Here is a 23,443-nt window from a genome sequence, read left to right on the forward strand (position 1 = left end):
CATTGAGATAATTAGTTAAGTTTTCCTATATTTAAAAACACTATGAAAGTCCCTTCTCAACATGCTATAATGCGGCTTGGAATTAGTTAAAACATATATTTAAATTTGGTTTGAAGTTCAAAGTACATATTTAAATTGGATTTCGAACTGGAATTGATGTTATATTTGCATAGTTTATAGATATTTCTCATTCGATTCCAAATTGCAATTTAAATTTGTGAACATGATACTATTCGAACGTGTTCCATCGACTCTATTTTTCTTATCTAAAGAAGAAGAAAAAAATGTTTTCCCCAAGGTATACCATTTTCATGGCATACTGGGTCTCAACTCCTACGGTTTCGTTTTTGCATAAAAATTCAGTCCGGTGTTTCTTTTCCTTTTTTTTTTTTACTTTTAAGGGGTTGTTTGATGCATTGAAAATAGGAATTTGGAAATAAGTTTTCATAAATCTAAAACCTCTTTGTGTTTGTTGTCCTTGTTTCAGAAAATAAATTTCTAAGAATGAAAGAAGAAAAAACAAAATAGCTGGATTAAGAATCCATTGGTAACTTCTTTCATCTTGAAAATTTTGCTCTGCACCTTGAGATGGAAAGAAATTTTTCTGAAAACCAACCCAACGTTCATTTTTCTCATCTCATGTTTGATGGGCAAAAAAAATTTTCAACAATTTGAGTTATATTAACATGGTTGCAGGAAATATCCTGTCCATCAAACAACAGGCTCTAATTGTCTGACAGAAGCAAATGCAGGACTGGAAGCCTCGCAAATCAAATTTCGTTCAAACAAAAGATACAGGACGTCCGGAACACAATGTCCGTGCGCTCCTAAGGTGGAATGATTTTATTAAAAGAACAAAGGTTAATCCCGTCCCTTTTTATTGAATGGTAGGACAGAAATACCCCAAGCCAGAACTTGGAAGAATGTGTTTCCTCAGTTTTTTTTTTTTTTTATTGCTATTTACCTTTAAGAAGGAGTAATATCACGGTCTGTAGAAAGTGGGACATATTTGAAACTAATATATATTTTTTCTAAATCACGCATTCGCTGTCCGTTAGGCCGGACAAAGTCCCGGTCTTTTTTATTTTTCATTTTTTACTTCATTGTTTTACCGGGAGGGTCAAGAATTTACTGCGCCATTCCTACGTTACGTACCGCAGAGCTCGGCCCCCGAGTTGTCACGCTCAGGACAGCCTAGACTCATCTCCGGCGAACAGGAGGGGAATTTTAAAAAAAAAAAAAAAATTAAAGTAATAATAATAAGGGGACCACCCCAACCCAACGTTTTTATCTGATATTACTTAACGACCCGACCCGTTTGGAGGGGGCCCCAGTGATGGGGCCCACAGCCCGAAACGGACGAGATTATCCAGTTTGAAAGCGGTCCCCACGCTTTAAAGTTGAAATAATCGGGCCATTAGTCGGTTTGGACGGCAAATTGTTGAGGAGAAAAAATAAAATAAAAAACGTGGCAATACGCCGTTAACTTTGCCGATAAATAGCTCCGACCTTCCAGAGCGCCCTGCTACACAGACCAGGAGTACCAGAGCCTTCCTCCTCTTCTTCTTCTTCTTCTTCTGCACTTTTTGGTTGAGAGACAGCGAGCGGCTCGGGATGGGGAAGGACACAGAGGTGACGGAGCAGGCGCCTGAGTTCACGGCCAAGGACTACACGGACCCTCCGCCGGCTCCCCTCTTCGACGCAGATGAGCTCACCAAGTGGTCCTTCTACAGGGCCGTCATCGCCGAGTTCATCGCCACCCTCCTCTTCCTCTACATCACCGTGGCCACCGTCATCGGGTACAAGCACCAGTCGGCCACTGACGCCTGCGCCGGAGTTGGGATACTGGGCATCGCCTGGGCCTTCGGCGGCATGATCTTCGTCCTCGTCTACTGCACCGCCGGCATCTCAGGTCTCGCCCTCTGCTCTCTCCTTTATTTCTTCCCTTCCTTTTCTTTCTCACTCTCACTCCTTTCCTCTCCCAAGTTACTTGGTTCCACTCCCACACAGACGGGGAGACTCTCTCTCTCTCTCTCTCTCTCTCTCTCTCACACACACACACACACACAGAGCAGAGAGAGCGAAGGAAAAACGTTCTACGCTTGTATCATGGAGACGGAATAAATTCGTCAGGGAAGTGAGCAAAACGATCTTTTCTTCCCCAGAATGCCGCCGTTTAAGCTAAAGTCATCACCACCTAAGCCGAAAAGTAAAGAACGGAGAGCTCCCAAGTCTCGTTTTCTTGTTTTCACCTACTTTTTCTCAGTTTATAAACACAATCTTAAGGTTAGCACGCCCTAAAGAAGACATGGTTCTCTAAAAGCTCTGTATCTTTTACACTGGTTTGGTCTTCCTCTTCCGTCTGCCGGTTTTTCTTTGTTTTTTGAACGATGGAGGTCGATTGAAAATCTTTCTTCAGATGCACGTCCCTGTGAATGTTTGTAGTGCTTAACCCCTTCTGTTGGATCTTAAAAGTACTGACGCATCGTTCCGCTTGTTGGCTTTAGGGGGTCACATCAACCCTGCGGTGACGTTCGGGCTGTTCTTGGCGAGGAAGGTGTCGTTGGTGAGGGCGATATTCTACATCGTGGCTCAGTGCCTCGGCGCCATCTGCGGCGCGGGGCTAGTGAAGGCCTTCCAGAAAGCTTTCTACGTCCGCTACAACGGTGGTGCCAACATGCTCAACAACGGCGTCTCTAAGGGCGTCGGCCTCTCCGCCGAGATAATCGGTACTTTCGTGCTCGTCTACACAGTCTTCTCTGCCACCGATCCCAAGAGAAGCGCCAGAGACTGCCATGTTCCGGTAAGATCCCTTCAGCTTCTTCATCATCTCCTTATCTTGTTCTCTTGAGACCTTTGATTGGTTGTTCCCGTTCTGAACCTCGAAGGCCAAACGTATAAACTACATCACTGGTGTGTTTTTGAGTTTCTGCGTTTTCTTGCATTTCATAGTAAGAAAATGAAACACTGAGCCTTGTTGTTGTTATTCTGCGTCTGGTTCTGCTTGTTTCAAGAACATGAAAGCGAAACTTCTTCTTCTTCTTCTTCCACCAACGACAAATCAGACCTGCTGTAATTAGTGTTCAAATTAGAGATTAACCTTAAAAGTGGACGTTCATGGATTATTCATGATAATTGAGACACGGAAGCGCGCGCCTTAGATAGGTTTGTTCCCTAGTGGTGCTGGGGGGCCTATAAACCAGGGCTTCTATTTTGGGCTTTTCCTTGAAAACTGCAGCCGGATTTACTCTCTGTGTCCGTAGTTTTTGTCCTATTGCCTTTTCTTTTCCCCTCGGCACATTTATTGAAGTGCATGACATTGGATTCCCATTGTTTCAAACGGATCGAGTCATGCGTAGGAGGGGGGATACATTAACAATTTAACAAAATCTTCAACCTAAGATTTCGTGGCCTGACTCCTGTCGATTTCTCATCATCTTCAACCTCCTTTAAATTTCATTAGAACCCTGTTAAAGAATCAAGAATATTAGGTGCTCTTTGACATGTGTTGATGAAAATTATAATTTTCTGCTCATGGTTGTTCCTTTGAACGAAATGCAGGTCCTTGCACCACTGCCCATCGGGTTTGCCGTGTTCATGGTCCACCTTGCCACCATCCCTCTCACCGGCACGGGCATCAATCCGGCCAGGAGCTTCGGTCCCGCAGTCATCTACAACCACCACGAGGCCTGGCACAACCATGTAAGGCCCTCCATCTCTGCTGCTTCCTTCTTTGGGCTCGAAATCCATCCTGGCATTTTTGTCCAGAATTCTGCTGTCATTTATTGTCAGCTAGCCTCCTCTGACAATAGCAAAAAATAAAAGGAAAAAAAATGTTGTCAACCATTTTGATGGATAATCTACAAGGTGATTCATTTTTCGTTTGGATTTTGCAGTGGATCTACTGGGTGGGACCCTTCATTGGAGCTGCCTTTGCTGCTGCATATCACCAGTACATCCTCAGAGCTGCTGCCATCAAGGCCTTGGGATCATTCAGGAGCAACCCCCGTGTCTAGAATCGAGTCATATCTCCCTCAATCTCTCTCTTGCTCTCTCTCTTATTTTCTGTGTATTTCTTTCCTTCTTTCCTCGCCATTTTTCTCTTTTCGCTTCTTTCTCTTTCCTCCTCCCTGTCTGCTGGTGGTGGTGGCGGTGGCGATTGAATGGAATGTATGGATGAATGAAGAATCTTTTGAGAGAGACCAACCATCGCTGCATGTGTGTCGTGTGGATTTGTGCCATTGTCTATCAAATTCGTGCAGGTGGAACCACCCGGATAAATTGTATAGATGACTCTTGTGTTCTTTTACCTCTCTTTTCCCTTAGTTGCTTTCCGTCACAAGTGCTGTCGTTGGTGTCCTCATTTGCTGTATCTGTGATTCTTGTTCATTATTTTAATGGGGAGTGCTTTTTGTTCTCTCGGGGTTCACTCTTTCCTCCTTTCTTCCCTATTTTCTTTTACAAATGGTTGATTGATTGGTGCGTTCACGAAAGGAATGACTGTTGGCAGTGGCAAAAAGAATTTCACCACTACCCCACCAACCACCATTAATAATTATAGAAGCAAGTTGTGTGTGTATGTACTATTATTGCAGCACAGCTGGTCTGCGATGGTGGTGGGGTATGTGGCCAGTGGGGAAGATGAGGTGCGAGAAGATACCTTGCAAAGCTTATCATGTGGAAAGGGGGACCGATTAAAATAATGGCGGTAGCGAGTGAGAATTATTTTGAATAGAAGGAAGCTGGTAGCTGCCATGGCTGAGAACATGGGACGCTAGGGAATAATTGTTGGGGTGGTCTCTCTCTGTCTCTCTCTCTCTCACTCACATGGTATACACCAAGAATAACAGCGACCTAAACTTGATGACACGAGTAACTTGCTCTAACTGAATATCAACTGCTGTTGCTGCTACCAGCCATTAAAGAGTTCACCATGCAAATTTCTTTGTTGGTATGCAAGGAAGCAGAATCCCAAGTTCTACGTTGGCTTCTTCTAGGAAAAATGAACGGGAAGTTCGTGAAACTGTTTGGCAGCCAGTGGCAGATGGGCGGATGCTTCAGTTGATTCAGATAATTCATATTAGCCAACCTCCCTTCTCTTGGAGTCAGGACATCGGATCTTGCAGTTTTTCTGCGCCTCCTATCTTACGATGGGACACATTTTATCTTCTTCTCCAAAAAGCCTACACTTCCAATTGTTATTCTGGTAATAGGATCAAATTCTGCAGCAGTATTATCGAAATGCCGAGGCTCCTAGATTTCGTAAATTTGGTAAGTTCTGAAAATACTCAGCCTACATAATTATAGCTTGGAGGATTTTAGCACCAAAAAGAGTAAACATCACCGGAGTTTTAGAACTTGTGCTCAAAAGAAATAAACTTGCTTCATTCAGGGACGGAACTAAAATGTTTCGACATTTTTCCTGCAAGCATATGCCATCTGTGGATCAGCTCTCGCTTTTAAGTTGCAAAGCTAGCACAAGTTGACGACGACTTGTTGCTGATCAAACAAGTTGCGCAGCAATCTAATGTCTTGTACCATCGGACCTTGGCAACCCAATCAGAGGGCTTGCACCACATGGTTTGCTTGTCTACTTTAAGAAACATGGAGTCGTTACGCCTCAGATTTGAGGTCCTTGGGATTGGAGAAATGTGAATTTAATATTGGGCCTTCTCGCCTCCCATCCCATGATGTTTTTAAAGAAAAGCAAAGGACATAAAGAAGCAGCAAAGATTATCAAAAGGCCCTCAGACTTTTTGTTTATTGATAAGAGAGTGAGTCCAATGGTAGAGTCCAGTCCCTTTTACAGGGAAGAAAACATGTATTATCCTAGGCAAGATTGTTCTTGCCTAGATTAAATGAAATCTTCATTCAATCCCTAAATTGTTGTCTTTCCTTATCTTCTGATTTTTACCAGCTTGACATCTTTATTCATATCTTGATTGTCGATTTTCTTTCCAACGGATTTGTCACCCTTATCATCCTTACCAGCTTTGTTAACATTCCCCCTCAAACTAAGCGGCTGTTGAAGGCTGAGTTTGTTCTTGAGATGATTGAAAGTACGCTTTGATAAGCTTTTGGTAAAAAGATTGACAACTTGATTTGTGGTTGAAATATACTTAGTTTCAAGTTGCTTTTGAGCTACTCTCTCTCTTACATAATGAAAATCAATCTGAATATAGTTATGAAAGACCCGATTTGCCGTCGTATAACGAGAGCTCTTATTATCACAATGTAAAATTGGGACTTTAATCATTTGTATTCCAATGTCCTTCATTAAGAATTGTATCCATGTAAGTTCTGCTGCTGTCAACGCCATTGCTCTCTATTCAGCCTCATTACTAGAGTATTTTGCTTCTTGGCACTTGAAGACACACAATTTGCACCAAGAAAACCACAAAATTCTGTGGTTTGAGAACATCAAACCCAATCTGAATATGAAAAAACACATAAATCAAGAGTGTTTTGCATTAATATGTTTAGTCCCATATGTATTGATCCTTTAATGTATCCTAGAATCCTTTTGACCATTTGATAGTGAATTTGAAGTGGCTCATGCATAAACTGACTAATATAATTGATAGCAAAAGAGATATCTGGTCGCGTTAGAGTCAAATATTGCAAGGATCCAACTATCTGCCTATAGACAGTAGGATTTGCAAATTTTACTTCATCATCTTTATATTGAGGCATTTTTGGACTCATTGGCGTGAAACTTGGTTTGCAGTCTTCCATCTTTGCTCTTTCAAGAATGTCCTTAGCATACTTGGTTTGACATAAGAAAATTTCCTTCTATGTCCAAGTCACTTTGACTCCTAAAAAATAGCTCAATCTGCCGAGATCTTTGACAGGAAACTCCTTGCAAAAGGCATTAACAAAACTTTGCAAAAATATGAAACAATTTCCGATTAGAATAGCTCAATCTACCGAGATCTTTGACAGAAAACTCCTTGCAAAAGACATTGACAAAACTTTGCAAAAATATGAAACAATTTTCGGTTAAAATCATATCGTCAACATACACAAAGTGCACAAGTTTTTTAGAACTTTGACGTAATGTAAACATGTACGGATCAGCCATACTAGTAGAGAAACCATAATCAAGAAGAAAATTGCTTAGTCTAGCATACCATACACGCGACGCTTGTTTCAGACCATAAATGGCTCGACGCAATTTACAAACATATCCTAGTTTTGTTTTATCTTCATACCCGGAAGGTTGTTTCATGTAAACATCTTCGTTAATAGCGCTGTGTAAGAAGGCATTCTTGATATCTAACTACCTTATTTCCCACCGTCTAACTATATCAATAGAAAGAACTATTCTAATAGTGTTAGGGCGAACCACTGCAGAAAAAGTTTCATGGAAATCAATTCCCTCTTTTTGAGTGAAGCCTCGATAAGTCTAGCTTTGAGTTTTTCCAATGTCCCATCTGATTTTAGTTTAGTTTTAAACACCCATTTTGATCCAACTAGATTCATCTTGGGATCATAGGGTACAAGTCTCCACCTGTCCAAGAGTTTCATTAACACTTAAAGGTTCTTTGAGAATATCTTGATACAAGATATGTAAGTTGGCATACCATGGCAGGAGAAGAAGCAGTACTTTGTTCAAAGCTTTCGGTTGTGGTGGTGTCAAGTATTCCATGTTTGTTTTGATCTTGTTCCAGAATTTTTGTCTGATTGTAAACCGATTGTTCATTGTCTGACATAGTGCTATTTCATTCCACGTTTTTAGTTACGGCTGTCTCATTATCGCCTTGATTGGAGTTGGCTGGCTGATTGTGAACCAGCTGCCCGTTCATCGTCATATTGTCAATTGAAACCTCTTGGAACTAAGAGTAGGTGTCAATCTCATTTCTTTCTTCCTCATGAGCATCATTTGTTCGAGTAGGACTGGAAACCGGATGTTCTATGTCCACTTATTCCTCATCGAAAGAAATTAAACCAGAAGTTAGAGAATCTCATTATATAATTTTGTAGGACTTTTATAAGGAAATAAATGTTCATCAAAACAAACATGTCGAGAGATAAATATTTTTCCAGTGGTCAGATACAAGCAACGATATCCTTTGTGACTATCACTTTATCCAAGAAAGACACACGTCAACGATTGAGGCTCCAACTTATCTCGTGCATAGTCTCTCAAATAAGGGAAACATCGGCATCCAAAAACACGAAGAAAATCATATTTAGGATATTTCCCAAAAAGCTTCAAATAAGGAGAATCCATTTTGAGAGAAGACGATGGTAGCCTATTACTGAAAAAAACAGCACTGCTAAAAGCCTCAAACCAGAAACGTTTGTGAACGTTGGCATGCAGCATCATGGTCAAACTCAATTCTGTGATATTCCGATGTTTTCTTATCGCCATACCATTTTGTTATTTAGTGTATGGACAAGAAAACTGTTGTTTTTTTCCAAGAGATTTTAGGTGATTTCTAAATCTTGTGCTCGCGTATTCTCCCTCTTCATCTGATTGAAAAACCTTTATCCTCTTATTGAACTGTGTCTCAACATATTTTTGGAAATGATGAAAACAAACAAAAAAATTGGATTTCGACTTCAAGGGTATAGCCAAGTGAATCTAGAATGCTCATCAACAAAAATTACATAGTACGATAGCCAAAATGCGAACAAACGAGCACTGGTCCCCACAAATCCGAGTGAATTTTTTCAAAAAGTTCAACAGATTTATTTACTTGTTCAAGAAATGACAACCTACATGATTTGCCAAGTTGGCAGCTATGACAAATAGAAGTTCTAGGAACTAAAGAGCAAACATCAATCAAATTTTTCTGCTACAAATATCTCACAACGCCATTATGAGGATGTCCTAATCTGAAATGTCATTGTTGTTCTGAAACACGCCGAAATCTGGATGAAAAACATGTTGTGTGCCTAACCTTGCCAATGGTATAGACTCCATCACGCTTGCTGCCATGCGCTACTATTTTCTTGTTCTCATGTCCTTTATAAGACAACATGAGGAGGAAAACTAAAAAACATATGGTAACTCACTAGTTAATTGACTGACAGAAAGTAGGTCTTTCTTTAGTTTTGGAACGTGATAGGAGGAGTGGGACTTTTTAAACGTGAGTCGAAACTTTGAAGAAGAGAAACAACCTCTTCATATGGCAGTGTAGGTGCTCGAAGCATGGATGCAATAAAAGTTTCATATCCCTCTCCAAGCCCTTGGAGCAGCCAGTAAACTTGTGCTCTCTCATCAACAGATTTTCCAATATCTGAAAGATCATCGCATATATGTTTGAATTTTCCTATATATGCTTCTACAGAATCATCATTCTTTTTAAGCGAAGTGAGCAAATGCGTGAGATGAAATTTTCTTTCGCGCGACTTTCAAGAGAATGTGTTCATAAGGGTCCTCAAGATATCCTTGGATGTCTCAAGACTAACTACTAAGCCAAGAGCACTTTCAGGCAATGTACTGGTTACCCATCCCTTGATTAGGCGATCAGTTTTTCTCCAAGCAGTAAAATGAGGATTGGGCACTTTTTTTTTAGAAGAAGAATCATCAATGAATTCTGATGGGGCAATAACCTCACCAGTCAAAAATCCTTAAAGATCTTGGCTCTCAATCAATGCCAAAATTTGTATTTTTCGTAAAAGAAAAATTTTAGCTCATAGTTTGAGAGAGATGAAATTCGCAACAGTATAAGGATAAAGAAAAATGAGCATGAAAGGAGACACCATTCAAGAACTTTAACAGGGACGATCCAAAAAATCAACGTTTTTGCCCAGCTCCAAGCAGGAATTCAGTCGAACTTTGTACCGTTGGAAGCACAGCAAAAAAAAAAAATTGCTCGAAGTAGTATATCAGTGAGAGATCACCTGATTTGAAGACGTCGGCCAACGGAAATAGAAAACGATAAACAACGTTTCCTCATGACAGAAGACCTTAGCAGAAAGGGCGGTCAAAAAATCAACAATTGCGGCTGTCTCCAAGCACGAAAACTATCGAGCTTGCTATTGTTGGAAGCGTAACAGAGTGGTGATTCTTTTGGTAGTAATCTTGCAGTGGAAGATCACTAGTGATGACAACGCTAGACGAAGAATGAGGGGCAAAAAACAGCATTGCCCTTTTTTTTTTTTTGCAGCATGAGAGGCGACCAAAGATCCTTCGATTCTAGCCAGCACCGGTGTTGGTTCCGATCGAGCAGTGGGGCATTGAATTCGAACAAATTGGGGATTCTTTCTATGAAATCTCGGAGTGAAAGATCACTCTTGGTGACAACGCCAGATGGTGAACGAGGGGCGAAAATCACTATTGCCCCTGTTTTCCTGCAGCAGGAGAGGAGGCCAGGGATCCTTCGATTCCAGCCAACACCGGCATTGGTTCCAATCGAGCAATGGGGCGTTGAATTCATAACAAATTGGAGATTCTTTCTATGAAATCTCGCAGTGAAAGATCACTCGTGGTGACAATGCCAGATGATGATAGAGGGGCGAAAATCACTGTCGCCCCTGTTTTTCCAGTTTCTTGACCACTGACACTTCAAAAAGCAAGTGGTCGCTCCTCAAAGCTCCAATAAATCTGCGAATGAACAGTCAAACAGAACTTTATATGTTCTTCTGTTTGAGAAGCAGCAAAGATTAATGTGGTTCGGCTTGGGTAAGCCTACATCCTCGATCACAAGGCGCTCAGACTTTTGTTTATTGATAAGAGATTGAGTACAATGGTAGAGTCGAGTCCTTTTTTATAGGGAAGAAATCACGTATTATCGTAGGCCTAGATTAGATGAAATCTTAAGAAATCACGTATTATCGTAGGCCTAGATTAGATGAAATCTTCATCTGATCCCTAAATTGTCGTCTTTCCTTATCTTTTTGACTTTTCAGCCTTTTTCATGTCATCACAATCTTCTGTTACCAGCTTGACATCTTTATTCATATCTTAATTGTCGATTTTCTCTCCAACGGATTTATTGCCCTTATCATTCTTACCAGCTTTTTTAACAATTTTATCACCTTAAAAAAGTAAAGTAAGAATCTTAAGGTTGCTATTGCGAGTCCGAGACCTCCAGTTTTCAAATCCAACCACCTCGGCCCCTCCGATTTCAAGTTCACACTTTTTATGTTGGAGATAGATGCTAAATCCTCAGCTTGATACAACTGTGGGTCAGTTATCATGGATTTGAGATTCCTTTGGATCTGAGATCGATGGGGAATCAAATGCGACCTAAATGTTGATACTATGTCTAACCTAAGATTCTTAATTTGATGAGCCATGGGTTTTACCATGGATCTTTTGCCGCATCAGCAAAAGCATGCCATATAAGATCTACATAAGATCCATGAATTTCAAATTCAAAGCAATCAAAGGCCCCTCAATGATTAGGCATAATCAATCAATAAGCAAAAATATCATTACATACATTTTTTTGTAAAATTAAAGATATATAGAAAAATAACTGATCAAAGAAAACCATAATAATATTATATCGGCCAGGATTCGCAATCAGTTCCATTCAAATAGGCGCGTTCGGGCTGAGTTTTACAGCATTGTCGGAGACTAATCACTCTGCTTATTGGCTTTGAAGGAAAACATCAGTTACGAGAGCTTGAGATACCAAAGCAGTCTGCTCTTCAGACTCGAATGTTCAAATAGTGATTCTAACGTACTTGTTACAAGAATAAATTTAATATTGTAACATTTCTTCTTTCAATTCAACTATGTTTTTGGAAAGTAAAATTTCGGCCCCAGGATTGTTTAGGGGCAAGTGGCTTTCTACATTTGTTTCCTCTATTTTTGAAAATGAGAGGTGTATCTTGCTATTGTTTAGGACTGATATATACTTCTAGATCTTCAACCAAACCTTTGTATACCCTGACCTGACGTAACCTACTTAGAGCTTTACTTTGATAAACAATGAATTTAAGTTTGAAACATTATGTTCATCAGGCACATCGGTCCATGGATGTAAGATCTAAGGCAATCAAACGCTAACAAAGGCACCATTGGTGGTTGTTTTAAATAATCAAGCCATTGAGACAATTTATATTTATATGCATGACCGACAATCCTATATTTATCTGTCCACAAATTGCATCATACGTGATATAAACCAGGTTGCAATATGATAACTGTCAATACACCCACATGAATAAAAGGCCCATTTCATTAGTTAAGCTAAATGTTTACAATAGCTTGCTTGTTGTTTTATATACAAGCAACCATGGCAACTGAAATCACAGGGTAAATCCTAGCTAGGTGAAACATAACGTGCGGTTAACATGGCAAGTTTGAAAATGATCAAGAAAAGGATGATTATTATTCATGCCGATATAATTTTCGAGGTTTTCTCCTAGGTACATTAGTGCGAATGCGGAAAGAAAATATATTGTTAAATGCATGTAACATTAACATTATTTTTGAGAATAAATGATTTTTCATCTTATGCAAATTTATTGGGTTGAAATACGAAAGGCAACCTACCATGTCCATTAATACACACTTTTCTCATTCAAGGCATGCAAAAGAGTCTGTTATTATGAGATATTGAAAGCCTTCCCCCTACAAATCATTTATATGTTCAATGAGATATCTCATCTTTCAGTGGAAGGGTGGAGGCAGTGTGGGCCATTGCCCACACTGATCCACAAAAGTCGTTTGTTTTCGTATTAATACCTCACGGTAATTTTTCTCATTTACATGTTGATGTTCCTTAAAAATTTAAAATTTATTACTAGTACTCCATAACCTGAATTTTTTGGCTCCCGCCCTATCCGGTGGGAATGTTAGATTGAGTGGTTAATCAAGTTCCGGAGTTACTTCTATTCCTTTTCCTATATCAGAGACAGTTTAATGGACGAAGTACAATGAAGTGATCAATTGTCGTACACCTGAAAGCTAGAAAATAAAACCTTGTCCCTTATTGCAAGGATATATATATACATATATATATATATATATATATATATATATAATTTGTAGCATCAAATATGGATGTTATCACTGGTGAGCTATTGAATGTGAAAGGTAAAAAAGAAAACCTTTTAAATGCCATGTTTGACTCATGATAGATGATTGAAATCACAAGGATATGATTTTTCCACTGGTTTTCTTTCGACCACTCAATTTACATCCTCAAATTTCTTAATCAAATTCATATTGTGATATATATATGTATATATGTGTGTGTTGTTTCCGCATTTGTTTGTGCAGGTGCAGAGTTGGACAATTGGGTTTGATGATGCTTCGGCATTGATTATGACATGTTTTATTTTTGTTGTTGCGTGCTCTTGTTTTGAACATTATGAACTTGGTTATAGGATATGTAAAAGAATATTGGTTGTACTTTAAGTAAGGTTATTTTTATTATTTGCAATATGTAACGGACTCTGTATTATTTATAGAAAATATGCATAATATTCTCATTTAAAAAACTAAAAAAAAATCACTGGTACTAAGGGACAAGCCTCTGTGAAAAGAGGAGTGCTGATGCTTCCGAACACATTGGGCCAGAGACAACCTTGTCAGTGGCACTATGTAAACGTCAATAAACATTCTGTTTTTGGTAGGGTGAACAACGAGTCTATCTCGACTCGTTAAAGCTCGTTTCGTGAACGAGTTCGAGCCGAGTCATTTGCTTAACGAGTCGAGCTCGAGTTCATGAGTCGACTCGTTCAAATAATCAAGTTGATCGAGCTTAACACGTAACTGCCGAGTAGAGCTAGAGCGCTTTTCGCCGAGTTGAGCTCAAGATTTCAGTACTCGAGCCAAGCCCGAGTTGACTGAATTCACCCCTAGTTTTTGGCACCAATAAAGAGTGCCAGAGCTGACTTTATCACCTAGTGCTAAACTATTCTGCCATGAAAATGCCAGCGGCAGGAAGGATAAGTCAACACATGAATTGAATGCAAAATGTTAAGAGATGTATAAACATGTCGTCTCTTCACATTCGAATGGTGATATGATGCATTCTCTTGTACTGAGGATCATGGACCAAAGTTCTTCTTTGGTGTGAGAGGATTGTCCATGTCGAGCTATAGAGCTATCTTCACTTTTACCCGCCTTCCATTGTTCATGTCAAAGAAGTATGCATCCTAGTTATGCATGTAACAGGTACAAAATGTATGGGTTTTATGTACTTGTTTTGCCTTGAGAGAAGAGAGGAGAAGAGGCATGCCTACAAAAGATGCTGGCAGAGGATAGAAGGGAGCAGAAGAATGAAGAGGAAGAAACCCACATTCTCTCTCTCTCTCTCTCTCTCTCTATATATATATATATATATATGGAGGATGATGGCTTTGCAGGAGAAGCATCTCTCTCGATCTCTCTGCTATGGCTGAAATATTTGTGCACCAGTGCGGAACACTCGTTTAAAAATATTCATATCTGGTGGAGCACTTGTATATATATGTAAAGATAAATGTTTAAAGATGTCCATTTAAAATAAAGAAATTTTAAGAAACTGACATGGGCAATTGCCCACACCATTCACCATGTGGCTCTGCCACTGCTGTGCACACAAATATTTCACACCCTCTATTAATGACTTCATGCTTTGTCATCGTTCTAATGTCCCCATATGAGAAACTTTGCGGGAGATGAATTTTCCCTCCCCTTTCATCCACCATAGCTGCTATCATTGGCAAGAACCAAGGCAGATGTTGTCTCTTGTATTTTCTTGAGATTCAATTCAACGTGTTTATAAGAAATGAAGAATATTGTCTACCACTATAATTAAATGCCAATTACACATCACTCAGGGAGCTCATCTCTGACTCACAAAACAACAATCAACAATACCTTCTTCTTTTGGGTTGTGATAGGTGTCAACAGATTTTACATTTTACTGTTAAATATTTACTACATAAATGCAATGTAAATTTTCTTCCAAATATCTGCCTGGATCTAAAAATTAAGTAGGTTGCTTCACGCACCAACATTGTCATTTGCATCACTTGTAAATAAAACAACCCAAGAATCGCAAACACTTAGTACACTTCCCTAAACTGCCATGTCAAAAAGCTTGATCTAAGATGCGGACGGGAGAGGCTTATAGATTTGAAAGTACGAGAATGTTGGGATCATGTTAGATCCAAGGTGGTTTAATCTCATGCCCTGTTGAGTGTCACAAAAGAACAAAGCTCGAAGAGTTGTTCAGTACTGGGGATGCAAATTCGTTGATTGTATCCAATTACCAATCCGATTTTCAGGACTGATTGCTTATCGGATTCAAATACAGTATGCAGTTCCATAACTCAAATTCCATGATTCTAAGTTTGGCATATCCCCGGCTGATATCGGAGAAACACTAATTAAACTCAATCAATTACAAATCTTGTATCTTATGTATGTTAGTCGGATTCAAATTTCGGAAGCAAGGTTCTTAGGCACCACAAGAAGAGGCAGGATTTTGTTTTTTAGAAGGTCGAACAATCCAACAAAAGACTAGATAACATTTTCGAAAACTTTTTCACAGGGGCCAACTTTTGTTTTTCAAGAGGGTTGCAGGGCCAAACCAACTTTTCTTAAGATTTTAATATGTAAAAGTTCATCTCCTAAAGCCTCCCCTTGCCTCCTCTTCGGGAGGGTGCATTATCTACCTGGTTTGTAATTGTAGCGTTGCCGTTGCGCTGTGGTATTTCTGTGGCCCCTAACAAGTACTTACCTGGAAACTCTGCTTTCATGGAGAAAAGTTAAGAAGTGAGCGTAGAGAAACTCAAGTTCAAAAGTTGAAAGACTTATCGACGGAGGGTTCACAAATGGACATGTAAAAGAAACAGAAAGGAAAGGATGCTTTCGTATGACAACCGTTTAAATGCAAAAATACGGCGGCACGCCATGAAAAGCTTAGTATCTTTCAACTGAACTGCTGAAGCAGGCATTCTTTTCTAACCTTACGGCCAGAGTCCGCGTTGAAGGAAGAAAGAGCTACAGAACCAAGTTCATGCAATAATTAACGGACATGACCCTAGTAGTGTTTGATTATTAGCACGTACGCCAAATAAAATAGATTGTGATGACAAATAAAATAGAAATGCATTAATGTCGTTCCTGCACCTTATCCTCCAGTTATTGGATTTTTTGGTCCTACGTCACCTGCCACGACCTAACACTATTGGTAAAACAGAGTGCCCATGACGCTGCAGTTACAAATGTCTGCATATTTTTGAGAAGCATGTCTATTCTATATAGTAAATACTCTGCAAAGCGGATAGGGCTCTTGTACAAATGCAATATTATGAGAAAACATTAATCCATCGCGTGATGAGTGAAGAGCATCTTCTGCGTCTGTTCTCAGGGTTTTCAAATGAATGTTGACAGCACAATCTTGGTAGTTGGTGTTATTAGTGGCAAAAATGAATATGGAGAAGAAGATCTGCCTTCTCGTCTGCGGAAACGCTTCTATAAACGTCCACCAAGCACAACACACGCATATATCAAGAGAGACAGGGAGGGAGAGAGAGAAAGAGAGAGAGAGAGAATTGACACATCTAGCTTATCTAGAATTGACAGAGACCAATCTAGAAATTTTTTGGCCAGCAGATCATTACTATTGCTGTCAAAAATTTAAGGGAAAACATAGAAATTCTTTAAAATTTCACTGGGATTGCGCCCCCTCAGGACCATCTGGTTTCATCCGAATGTTAAAGATGAGGCCATGCTGATGCGGTAAAAACTTGCATTCCTTGAAGCTTACCATCTGGCAATATATATAAGGGGAAAAGCTTAAAATATTGTTCCGACAAAAGAACATCAGAGTTTCAGTCAATGCATTCAATCGCCAACTCATGTTTCGTCTAGTTTCTGCTTGAAAGCTGGGTACATTTAATGAATAGGACCCCCCTGCATTTTTATGCAGTAAATAATGCAACAGAAGTCTATGATGGTTTACTGAGAAAGTTGCAGCAGCAGAAGCACAAGAGGAATGTACAACGATGAAAGAGAAGAAAAGAGAAAAAGATTGACGGTTCGCTTTTAAGGGGATTTTGGTTTTCACTCGTGTGTTTTCCTTATTTCCTCTGAAATTCCTGAATTCCTCCATTACTGTTACACCTTTGTTTTTTATTAATATTAAGATGATCCGATAACAGTTGCAAGTTTTGATTTTGAAATCGTTTTTAGTAAAATCAATTTTTGATGTTTTATTTATCTCATATCGCAGTAACACAGAGAGTTTTTCTCACCAACAGCAATCAAATAGCTTTCAATGTAAGCTCATTGACATAACCCCAACAACTCATTCATTGATTTTTAGATATATGTTACTACAAATACAAGGTACAAATTTTCTTCTTACCTAAAATGAAATAAATTAACATACAAGTTGAGAGTGAGTCTTTCCTTATCTCATACCTTGACCACGATCACCGGAATCCTGTGTACCTCATCCGACACCCATCAGGATCACTGGAAAAGTACTACTGACATCACGGGCTTGTGTTCTTAAAAGCGGGTAGCCGTTTTTGGTCCTTTAATCCCCTACAATGAGCATCTAAGTGAAGCCATAAGTGCAAATATATATGTATATTACATAATCCAGTCATATAGCGGGAATTCTTCGATGCCAAAACCGTTGTTGATCTCAAAGTCATCAATCAGATGGACGGGACTGAGTAAAGGGGCGCCCTCAATTTCTCGAAACAGGGCAACCAGCTCGGCATCCGACTGCCATGAAGATGTTTCCGGTGAACCAGCACTAGTATCGTTGCTAGAGCTAGGATGGTGCTGTGGGGAGCCTCGATCGCCGTCGACGGTGTTGCCGCTGCTCCTGGAAGACTGGCACTCAATGTGGAAGTTGGCGGCCGCCTTTGCTGCGGCCAGCTGGATGTCCCGCCGGGAAGATGACAAAGGGCGAGGAAGTGAACAGGCCATCTCCGGGAAATTTAGGATGGCGGAGCTGCCCTTGAGGTGGTAGGCAGCCGTATCGTAGGCACGGGCGGCCATTTCCGCCGTGGTGAAGGAGCCCAGCCAGATCCTGGTCTTCTTCCTTGGCTCCCGAATCTCGGACACGTAAGTGCCCCAACTCCGGCGCCTGACGCCTCGGAAAGTCGGACCCCGGCAAGGAGATGCCCCATGAGAAAGTTCGCGGTCGCCCTGAGCACCCATTCTGTTCACTGCCGCTTTTGCATGACTCGTCACCCCTGCGGCTTCATCCTGTTTTATAGTGTCTCAGCAAGAGGAGAGAGGGAGAGGAGTTCTATGGATGATTTACCATTATGGCATCCTCAAAAGAGAGAGAGAGAGAGTTCTATGGATGATTCACCAGAATCACATATTGTAAGATAGCGGAGAGAGAGGGAGAGAGAGAGAGAGAGCTATGGATGATTTACCATGACGGCATCTTGTAGGATGGTGGAGAAAAGGGTGAGGGAGAGAGTTCTGTGGATGATTTACCAGGATAGAGGAAAGAGAGAGAGCAGCTGGCATGGAGGGGCCAAAGGACAGGATAGCACGGAATTGTACGCGTTTGATGCAGCTGGCTGGTGGGACCGAGGGCCTTAGAACAGCACGGAATGGTACCATTTCCATATTCAAATCAATAGTGAGATCAGATGGGATAATGTGTGACGGCAGAGTGCGGAGGTAACATCTCCTCCTCCGCCTCCTACCAGAACAATCCCACACAATTCTTTAATGGCAGAACTAAAAATCCTAGTCAAGAAAGGCAAAGTTTGACTACCTGCCGAATACCACCCATGAAACAGAGTCATGTGGTGAGTTTCACCGCTACTTTATGAGTAGTAGATTCTTATGAAACAATTAACTGTGTTCCAACTTTAGAGTAGGTGGCCGAGTTTAAAATCCACCCCCTTCGAAGTTTTCACTCTTTCCATTTCAGCCGAATTCTTCAGTGGCCCATTTTTTTGAAAGGACTGTGTCCCTTCCCTGGTTTGATTTATATCAGCAACCTCGGTAGACATGAAAATTGTTAGAAAAGAAAGAAAGAACGAACACATCGGACATTGTATGTAGTTATGTTTTTGGTTGGAGCGAATTGAAGTAGTACTTAAAAAGCCAATCCGAGGACGCTTCCTTTCATTATTCGAATATGACGTCCATTACGTTCCAGCAGGCAGGTACATGGTGTCCGTAGTATCACCACTGTCTCCATACTTCTAAAATTCCATTTCTCTTATAGGCGCCGAACTGGAACAACTAAACAAAATGATCTACACGCCAAAAAAAAATTGTTTTGTTTCCAACTTTGGCAGAATGTAATTTGGTCTGTAAATTGGAGTGAAATCTTCAATATCCTTCTTCTGCCCATAAGAGAGTACGCAATACTATTAAGATTCATGACATGTCTTTTTAGGTACATGCCATCACCCTGCGACTTGATGGGCCTGATCAAATGTTCAGGTCTCAGACACGAGCAGTCGTCTTCAAGCCTTTCCTGCACGCCATGTGTCTAAGTGAGAGAGACACCCGAAGCATCTGGCCGCTAGTTAACCAGCCATTCGATCGAGCCCTTCATTGCAGCTGTTTACTGTATTTTCTTCTCGGATTCTTTACTTTTACATGTTTGACAGTACTCCTTTTCCATTTTCTGAGTGCCAAAAGATTGTTTCACCGGTACCAACATCGATTGGATCATGAACTTACAATATTTTGATGCATACTTCTCTAATCTCTCTCTCCTTTGAAACACAAGACATTCGGATGGTTTCGAAAGCAGTCAAACTCCAGACTGACAAAATTTTGTGATCATTTTTTAGAGAAAGAAAGGATAGAAAAGCTCCTGAAGACAAAATTTATGGGGCTTGTCTCTTTCCAGATACGGACGCTGAGCTTCACGCGTAAACAACAGCTGGAATTCATTTTTATTTCCTTTTGCTGGCGAATTCACCGTGGTTTCCACGAAGCTTCATGGTTCAGATGCCCCACACCTACCGCTCTCTCTCTCGCGGTAGCTAGAATGTGTTCTGCTGCTTCTATACTTCGTTCCAGAAGCTCAATCATTCTTAATCCATGCATGGTGACAAGTACGTGTGCACGTGGGTTGGTCTCTGACTCCAAATCTAACCTGAACCTGCCATTATTGGACGATGACAAATTTCATCGCACCAAATGTAGATACCAAGTAAAGAATTGCTTCTTCAAAAATTCCAAGCCAGGTTTCCTCCCCATCTTAATATTGCCAAGATATACAGTATACTAGTCCTACAGTGTTCAGATTTTTGAAAGCAGAAGATATATATATATATATATATATATATATATATATATATAGAGAGAGAGAGAGAGAGAGAGAAGCAAACTAAATCTTCAACTGGTTTTTCTTAGCTAGCTAGATCACCTGAGAGGTGTTTTGGGGAGCTAAGATCCAGAGTCGAATGGTATTTGCTAGTGGGTACATTGAGTCCTAACTAAATCACCTAACGGAAAAGATAATAATAATAATTTCTATCTTCATTGAACGTTCGCTATTTGTTTAATATTAAATCAATTGGGAGATAGACTCGGTTTGCTAAATGTATGAATCTGGTTTTCACATCTTCTAACTCATTGTTCAAGATCATGCATCCATTTCTCTTTCTATCTGGCATATTGTTGAACGTTTTGCTATATGTCGAACTTTTTATAAGGAAATATGTATATAAAAGAAGTCATAGCTTTGTGTATATGCATATAATTGCAACCGGGTCATGCAATTCAATTCGGCAGCTAGAGGTGTCAAATCCACATCTTATTCCAAAAGCATTCTGAAATATTGAAAAGCTAAAGACTCATGACCATTAGATTGTGTCTGCACATATAAAGTGAAAATACAAATATTTCTTTTAGCCAGAATTGTTGGGTGATTATATATGTTCGTGAACTATGTCATTGAAAAAGAGTAACAGTAAGCTATGGAGAATTCTGGGTAGAGGCCACGGTAGAAGATATACAAAAGGTGGCAGCAGGGGAATCTGGCTTAGGCTTGGGACCAGCGGGTTGTAAGAGGAGGGCCCAGTCAAATCCTGACACAAGATATAGCTTCCCTGTGCACCTTTATGAGTGCACTGTTGTGTATCTGACTCTGTTTAGGAAGCCTGCAGTCTCCACTACTGCATCTGCATGCCCTCGTCTCTTCCCGCCTACAACTAGCCACCCGCATTATTCCACCTATCCAAATTAGCTTAGAGATGCAAATTGCTGAATTATAAAATCTCTCTAGCTAGATTTCGTAATAGAAATTCATAGTAAACTATTAATCGAGTCTAATATTCGACGAATATCTAACGAAGATGCTATCCGATTACATATAAATGGCGGATCTTAAACTGGTCGGGTCAATTTAAATTTGGTTTTAAACGTAAGAAAGAGTCTGAATCTGAATCTGATTACACAAAATTCGGTTCAGTTGGATTCACTAAAGACTGGATCCAGCTCACATTCAAGCTGCGTACATCTCTATTCCGGTCAATGAGTTTCTTCTTGATCTCCCTCATTATAAACTAAATTATCAAGAAAAAGGTTAGTATCTGTGGGAATCGTTTGACAATGGAAACAGTTTGTTACCGTTTCATTAATCTCTTCTAAACATTGGGCAGATATGTTCATGCAATAGCGGAGTTTCATAAGAAATCCTCAATTTTAAGAGCAGATTCATAAAACAATGACAAATTATTCCCATTACAAACGGCCCCATATGCATATAGAACTATACCACAAGTACCAAAGTTCTTGTAAATCTGAACTACCTTCATTTCAAAGTAGCAAGTGTGCACCCTTTTTTGTGTTATCTTGCCGTTTGTATAGATGCAAATTTGTTTACGCATGCTTTTTCCATGCAATTGGGGATTAGACGTAACTACTTATCGCAATCAGACGAGTCGAGTGTTGGTTCGAATTAAATCTAATCAAACAGATCGTCACAATCTGTATGTTTTAATCTTTCTTGGCTTGAGAAATTTTACTGTGTATTAACAACGAAGGAGCCAGAAATGTAAGCTAGTATTATTACTTAGAAATGAAAATTCGGTTTCTTGACGATGCATATATTGCTGGAATAAATAAGAAAAAAAACAGATGTGCTTCATTAGTTCTGTGATCGAATAAACCATCTCCGTCTCAAGAAAGCTATTTTCATATTATAAAATGGGATTTCCGATAAAAATGGCTTTACATATTAAAACATTAAGATTGTATTTAATGCTGTGAAACTCCTTTTTAAAAAAATGGCATATGTACTTATTATGACTCTTTATATATATATATATATATATATCATTAATGCCAAAACTATCATCCCTTGTGGAATCATAGAACCAAGTTATGCTGCCTTAAGTGCGCAAATTTATAGAAGAAGAAGAGTCCAGGGTGGCACTGGCCCACCGGAGGATGGGCACTGACCGTCCTTGCCTTTACTCATCGTTAAAATCCGGTAGGTCAGATCGGGTCAGAATTGGCTCGAGCCCACCCTGAACCAGCGATACGTGGCTCTGCCACCCTGTACATATATAATTGGGTACCATTAAATATCTCCACGTAGACCTTATGTTTTTCCAGTACAGAGACCGCATCCGTTTAGCTAATCTTGGAAATCATAAGAGACCCCAGAGTTATACTTTTATAAATGGTGAGATGTTAAGGATACTTTTATCCCAAGGGGTTGGCGTAATGGATTAAGCGGAACCTGGTAAGCTGGCAAATATCCATTTAGAATCTGTCCCTGACTTAAAAATTGAAGCTGGTGCGACAACTAAAGGCACCAAAAATAGGCTTTGTACCTTTAAGAGGATGAAGCGTAGCATGGAGGCTTCAGCCTTCTACCAAGCTGTGGAAAACCATGCTCACCTAGGGGTATTGATGAGATTTTTTTTTTTTTTTGTATAAGAGAGAAACAGATTTTAGGATGGGAAACTTGTTCACAGCGGTTTAACGGTTGCGCTTATTATTGTGTGCTTATTATTGCCTCCGCAGTAATCTAAAGTAAGTCTGCAGTAAACAGTGTTCGACTCTACATGTTCGACCCCCCCAGCTACATGGCATCAGGGCCGGAAACATAGTATAGTAAGGCCCGCAAGGGCCTGACCCCACCTCAAAAAAAAAAAAAAAGTAAAAATTTACATGTAAATTTTAAAAAAAGTATACTTGTCTTATATAAAAATTTTGAAAAATGATATTTCGATTCTAAAGCAAAATTTAGAAACTTTAATTTGACCCCTCTCATGAAGAATTTTTGGCTCCGCCCCTGCATGGCATGCATGCACCCCTAGACAGGGTGTGCATGAGACAAGGACACATGTTGGACCCGAACATGCAACCAAGACTCGTTTTAGAAGCCCAAGAACCTTCATACCCAGAGAAGAATGGCTAAGGTTCATGTAGCCCCCCAGCAGGTCACAGTGAGGTTAATTTCAATTCAAGTCCGGCCGACTGTTAGTTCTGCTAACCCCTTGCTTTGAAAATGCCATTTGTGATCAAAACTACACATCCAAACCGATAAAAAATCCTATATGCCCTTTAATTGAATCTTACCTATAT

The 23,443-nt window shown here is 40.0% G+C and overlaps 2 protein-coding genes across 2 annotated transcripts; one reads left to right on the forward strand and one right to left on the reverse strand.

Moving 5' to 3' along the window:
* Positions 1-1,509: 1,509 nt before the first annotated feature.
* LOC116257439 (probable aquaporin PIP2-1) lies at positions 1,510-4,417 on the forward strand. Its single transcript, XM_031634186.2, has 4 exons — positions 1,510-1,912; positions 2,508-2,803; positions 3,562-3,702; positions 3,897-4,417. Exons 1-4 carry the CDS (start codon positions 1,615-1,617, stop codon positions 4,014-4,016), a joined length of 855 nt encoding a protein of 284 aa, XP_031490046.1. The 5' UTR covers positions 1,510-1,614; the 3' UTR covers positions 4,017-4,417.
* Positions 4,418-17,197: 12,780 nt separating this feature from the next.
* Positions 17,198-18,307, reverse strand: LOC116257773 (dehydration-responsive element-binding protein 3-like). Its single transcript, XM_031634749.2, has one exon. It carries the CDS (start codon positions 18,077-18,079, stop codon positions 17,501-17,503), a length of 579 nt encoding a protein of 192 aa, XP_031490609.1. The 5' UTR covers positions 18,080-18,307; the 3' UTR covers positions 17,198-17,500.
* Positions 18,308-23,443: the final 5,136 nt, after the last annotated feature.

The sequence above is a fragment of the Nymphaea colorata genome, chromosome 7, assembly GCF_008831285.2.
Source record: "Nymphaea colorata isolate Beijing-Zhang1983 chromosome 7, ASM883128v2, whole genome shotgun sequence".
Taxonomy (NCBI): domain Eukaryota; kingdom Viridiplantae; phylum Streptophyta; class Magnoliopsida; order Nymphaeales; family Nymphaeaceae; genus Nymphaea; species Nymphaea colorata.